General features: G+C 49.2%; 1 protein-coding gene across 1 annotated transcript; it reads right to left on the bottom strand.

Annotated features, from left to right (window-relative positions):
* Positions 1 to 2,068: 2,068 nt before the first annotated feature.
* HILPDA (hypoxia inducible lipid droplet associated) lies at positions 2,069 to 4,030 on the bottom strand. Its single transcript, XM_058529465.1, has 2 exons — positions 3,882 to 4,030; positions 2,069 to 2,982 (listed from the first exon to the last, which is right to left on the bottom strand). The coding sequence occupies exon 2, from the start codon at positions 2,912 to 2,914 to the stop codon at positions 2,699 to 2,701; it is 216 nt and encodes a 71-aa protein (XP_058385448.1). The 5' UTR covers positions 2,915 to 2,982; positions 3,882 to 4,030; the 3' UTR covers positions 2,069 to 2,698.
* Positions 4,031 to 5,601: the final 1,571 nt, after the last annotated feature.

The following is a 5,601-nucleotide window of genomic DNA, read 5'->3' as shown; positions in this document are numbered from 1 at the left end:
ACACATCTAACATATAACGGTGGAATACGGACAGGATAAATGCAGCAAGGGGAGAAAGGGAAGAACGGAGACACAGCAGCCTAGTGATTACCATGTTCCACTGAGCAGATGTGATCAAGGCCTCTTATCCTGGGGGAAGGGAATATTCTTTGATTAGGCTCCAATTCTGCTTCACAGGAGGGCACCCTTAGGCAATTGTTCTGTTCTAAGTCACTGAGATTTCAGGGTTGTTGCTGCAGTATAACCTAACCTAATATGTCCTTGACTAATACGGAGATTGGAATCTAAAGGGGCAGTATTGCATATTTCGTGAAAAAAAAACCCTAGTATATATGACATTAACTTACTTGGAGGGCAGCAAAAAGATCTTACTGGAGGCTGGAAGGATGGCAACCCATGTTATACAGTAGCCAGGTATTTGGTAAATCTGTTGCCTGCAGTAACTTAGAGGACATACTTTATCTAATTTACCTAAGAAGTTAGGAGAGTCAGAACAGAATTTTAGCAGCATGAATTGGATACTGTTAGTTGCCATTGACAATGCACCACAAAAAGAGCTCAGATGAGAACTGGCCAGCTTGCAAGCAGGCATAAGGGATCTAGAGAGACTACAGAAATCAATGGGCTTGCAGGGCTCACAAAAGCAACTGCTTCTCATTTCTAATTGGTAATAGACAAAATTGAGAAATGTTTGGAATGACAAATGTCAATTCAAACTTAGCTTTGTAGGTAGGGTGACCGACCATCCTAGTTTGCCTAGGACTGTCCCAGTTTTAGCACCAAAAAAGTCCTGCATCCCAGGAAATCCCTCTGCCAAGCAAACAGGGACAGCTAGTCACCCTACTCATAGGAAAAATCAAAACAATGGTATGGTCATCACTTCTGTTGTTGAAACCCGAGTAGACTAAATTGTCTTAGAGCAAAAACCTCATTAAGGTTGTGGCACCCAGTACATCATTTCAATTAAACTAAACTGCTTGGGGAAGAGACTTAAGGTGCAGCTCTCCGATTACAAGTTCAAAATACCCCAAATTAGTCAGAGAGGCATGAGAATGATAAAATATATCAAATTTAAGAAACACGTCAAGAAAAGGATAACTACTGGTGCACAAAACTGCCTGAAATCAGAGATAAAACGCCAACTGTATTTTGAGAGTTCTATGCTACCAAAAGATGAGTCACATATGCCCAGTCAACCACAAAGGACCAGAGAGTACAACGTTACCAGGTGCCCAAAAGCTGGGAACCTGGAAATACTTGGTAAACAGCACTAATGACTACCACAGTGGAATAAATAAAAGTGATGCCCAAATCACTGGCCAAAGTGAGTGGTGGATAAACCAAGGAAAAAAAAAAAAAAACTCTCCATTTTTGTGGAAAGGCCAAGCTGCTTAGGTCTGGGAAAAAGCAGAAAGAATCATCTGTGAGGTATGGACATTTTACCAGCTGACCTGGAGAACAATCAGAATTGAGTAGTCATCCTACCCTGGTGGTTAAGAGGGCAGAAGAAACAAGCCAAGGCCTACTGGACTGATAGTCCTCTTTCCCTGAGACTGAGGTGAGGGGGCTGGAAGAAATCATTTTTTTCTTTAGAGATGGACAGAGTCAAGAGAGGACTGTAATAGTCTTGGCCTAGGTTCAGACAAATAGTTCACACAGGGCAGACCCAACTGCTCCTGCCTCCAAATTCAGAGGTTTATTTACCTTATATATATATATATATTTTTTGGTGAGACCCTCCTCTTTTTTCGCTGATGAAGACTGGCCCTGGGCTAACATCCGTGCCCATCTTCCTCCACTTTATATGGGATGCCACCACAGCATGGCTTGCCAACCAGTGCGTCGGTGCGTGCCCGGGATCCGAACCGGCTAACTCTGGGCTGCCACAGCGGAGCGCATGCACTTAACCGCTTGCACCACCAGGCCGGCCCCTATTTACCTTATATTTTAAACAAAGTGTTTTAAGCACTTTCCTGCTCCAAAGTTCTAAGATGTTAAACCTCAGATCTACGAATTAAGATCCTTCCCTACCACTAATTTCAAGGGCAGAAGTCAACATGACACACAGTGGAAATATATATGCAATTTTATTTCATTAGAAAAATTCACTTAAGCCACATGGTGGCCATAATGCCCTGAGCAGGCTCTGTCATCTCAATGCCTCCTTCAGACCAATATACACACATCCACACTACGTTGAAGGAAGGACTTAAAAATGTAAAACAATGAGAACTGGACATTGAATGTCTTCCCCCTCCCTACAGCCAACCCACACATCTCTAACTGTTATCCACGCACAGAGGAGCTCTCACGGAAGAGAAGCTGACCACCAAATAAACTGACCATAAGACACTCAAGTCCAAAGGAACTCTTGCCAGATGTTTAGGAAGTAGAGTTGAAAACAACACCATCTTCCAACAGCTGCAGTTGAGCAGAAGCCCCCCTTTTAAGAGATGTCAGAGCCAGGCTGCCAAGGACAGCAAAGCATACAGCAGACTAGGGGCAGAGGAGTGCGATCACTCCATCCCACAGCCATAGGCAACCCACTCCCACTTGTGTATTAAACAGGCTCTTTTTCCAGGTGAGGAGGCCCTTCAAGGGCCTAGTAACAGTTAGTTCTCTGATAACACTGATGCTGAGCTTGCCTGCCCAGGAACTGGGACACCTGGCTGGACGTGTTTAAGTCAGTGTTCCAAGATTATAGCCGTCGGAGAGAGGTCTTATCACACCTCTCCGGATGAATGGTCTGGAAGGCCCTCGGTGGCTGTGTGCTGGCTAGCCGACTTCTGGTGGTCCAGGAGCTCACGGGCGATGGGCTCTCCAGTAAGCCCTCCAGTGACTCCATCAGTCTAACGAAGACAGAAAGCAGGGTCAGCACCACACCTAAGAGATAAAGGTTCAATACACGCTTCATGGCTGAAAGGGTCCCACTCCTTTGTAGAGTGGTAGAGCTGTCTTCTGCTTCTGGATGGCTTCTGGATCCTGAGGAAAGAAAGGCGAGGTTAATCTACAGCCTTTTGGGACATGCATGCATCTGGCACTGACCCTTCTGTCTTCCCATGGAGCTAAGAGAGGGCCGGCCAGTCAGGGAGACGGGCACCAGTGGGTGTTCTTCCATAGCAGAAGCTCCAAGTATATTTACAATCTAAACTCCATGGTTGTAGAGCCAGTCTTGCTTCTTGGACTAATTCAAGACCATTCTTAAAACTTTTACTTCTCCTGCCAGGTGCAATGCACAATCCCTGTGCCACAGTCCAGGGAACAGAAACCTTCCCGAAGTAAAGACTGAGCCCTTTTGTAGAGGGGAGTGAGATACAAGAACATGCCCTTGAGAAAGCAACTTGCCTAGAAGTTTCCCTCCCATCTCAGTCAGGTTCGAGTTAATTATAAACTTTTTGAAAGTTAAAATAATTATAAGAGAGTCAAATCTATCAAGTTTACTCATTTAACAAATACACCCTGAATAGCCACAATGTGTTAGGCACTCTGTAAGGTACTAGGGCCACAGGGGGCCCTGCAGACATGAACCCTGCCCTCGTGGGGCTTACAGTCTAGGGGTGACAGGCAAGAAAACGGGCAGTTACCACACACAGAACACCTCAAGTGCTGTGATAGAAAGGAGATGCTAAGGATGCTTTGGGAGAGCATAGCATGGAGGTCTAAGCCAGCACTGCTAAGCACGGGGTGAGCCACGTGGACTCTACTCAGGGCCACCTCTGGAGAAAGCAGGGCTGGGGCTGCCGAGTGGGAACGCGGGTGGGGGCGGAGCCAGGAGGGAAGCTCCAGGCGGCGCAGCCCCAGCCCGGGAACGAGGCGACCGACCCAACAGGCAGCCCAGGAGATGGGGCCGGGGAGTCGGGGAAGCCCATAGGGCCGCTCACCTCCAGGAGGAAGGGCCGGGAGTGGACCGCTCGCTGTAACAGCGCGTCGTGCAGGGGTCGGGAGGAAACTCAGCTCACAAGCAGCGCGAGGTCACAACCCTCTCCGCTCAGAAGACAAAACCGCAGCCAGCGCCACTACGCAGAGGAGAACCGCCCGCTTATAGCCGCCGGCCCGCCCCGGAGCCCGCGCACGCGCACTGGAGCACGCAGTACTCGCCCCGACGCACGTCCGCGGCCCCGCCCCCAGGCCACGGCAGTCAGGGGTCCTTGGTAGCGCGCGGTGTTTGACGTTAGAGCTGTTTCAAAAAACTCGCCGGGTGTGGCTCTGAGTCATTGAGTTCGGCAGTGGCACTAGCGTGTGTGTTAGCTTCGGCTGCCTTTTCCTGTTGTAGGAGACTTCTGAAGGAATCAGAAAGCTCATTTCCCCCCAACCAAGTTGATGGAAAACACAGCTGAGGTGCCCCAATCCAAGGGCCCTCGTACTGGGCGGGATGAAGTCCGGGCAGCGGAGGGTGGGTTCTTCACCAGAGATTTCATCAAAGCACAGATTGTCCGAGGGCGTCAGATCCCCCCACCCCACCCCACCCCCGCCAGTTTTCTCCATTCCAGGGACTGAAGAGCTGACTTTGTTTCACTTACTAGAAGTACCAAGATTCCAGACGTCACCCCCACCCTCCATTCCAAGTCCTGAGGTTTAATTTGCCATCGATATCTCTGGAATGGTGAGGCGCTTTTACATCACGTTAAGTTCTGCTTAAAGTGTGTCATGTTATGTAAGAAAATGTGAAATACTCATGTGGCCCTGGTATCTGCGCCTGAATACTTATGGACAAGTCACTTTATACTTATCGGGCCTCAGTTTTCTTATCTAAAATGTGGCCACTAGATGATTTTTAAGGATACTTGCAGATTGAACCAAAGAGCAGCCTTATGCCTAGATTTAGGGGCCGGGAAGCCTTACTAAGCATCCTCTCCTTTTCCCCCAAACCAAAGAAATGTAGACGTTCTGTCCTGAGAGCACCCGGCGGATCTCAGCAATTAGAGTCCTGGGGAGACACTGGAGTGGAGAGGCCCCTGGGAAGGAACATCCACGCCGTGGAAGGGAAGGCTGTCGGTGGTTTCATTGCCTTCCTCCTGAGGAAGTGGAGGGGAGTGGGCCAAGGCTCCGGGGCAAGTGACTCTAGGCGGGTTCGCGTGACCGGGTCAAGTGCCCCTGGGCTGGATGGGCGAGAACCCGAGAGCCCCTAAGGCTCTGCGGGCTACACCAAAAAGGGACTGAACGAGCGAGAAGGGAGGAGCCAAATCCTAACTGCGACCTTTCCCCTACTTTCTGGGCTCTCTGTCTTCAGTAGTGGAGGAGGAAGCGGGGAAGCCGGGAAAGGAGAAAGTTGGGGGTGGAGACGTGCTGGCAAGCAGGCGGGCACATGGAAACGAACTTTTCTCCTCAGCCCGCGGGAATTTTTGGTCCTTCATTATAGTACTAGAGTTTCATTTGTTTTTGTGCTCTACTCAGTGACTCTTCTCGCGCCCTGTTATTAGGGAGGCTCAAGCTCTGAGTCACGCTGCCCGGTGTCCCAAACGCCACCACTTGCTAGCTGGGGGCCTCAGGCAAATCCCTTAACTTTTCTGTACTTTGATTTCCTCAGCTGTTATATGGAATAGTAGTAGTGCTTACCTGGAAATTAAATGAGTTAATCTGTGTAAAGCCTGGACAACGGTG

The sequence above is a fragment of the Diceros bicornis genome, chromosome 3, assembly GCF_020826845.1.
Source record: "Diceros bicornis minor isolate mBicDic1 chromosome 3, mDicBic1.mat.cur, whole genome shotgun sequence".
Classification (NCBI taxonomy): Eukaryota; Metazoa; Chordata; class Mammalia; order Perissodactyla; family Rhinocerotidae; genus Diceros; species Diceros bicornis.
Note: the sequence above shows the minus strand (reverse complement) of the source record. Positions and strands in the feature narration are given on the sequence as shown.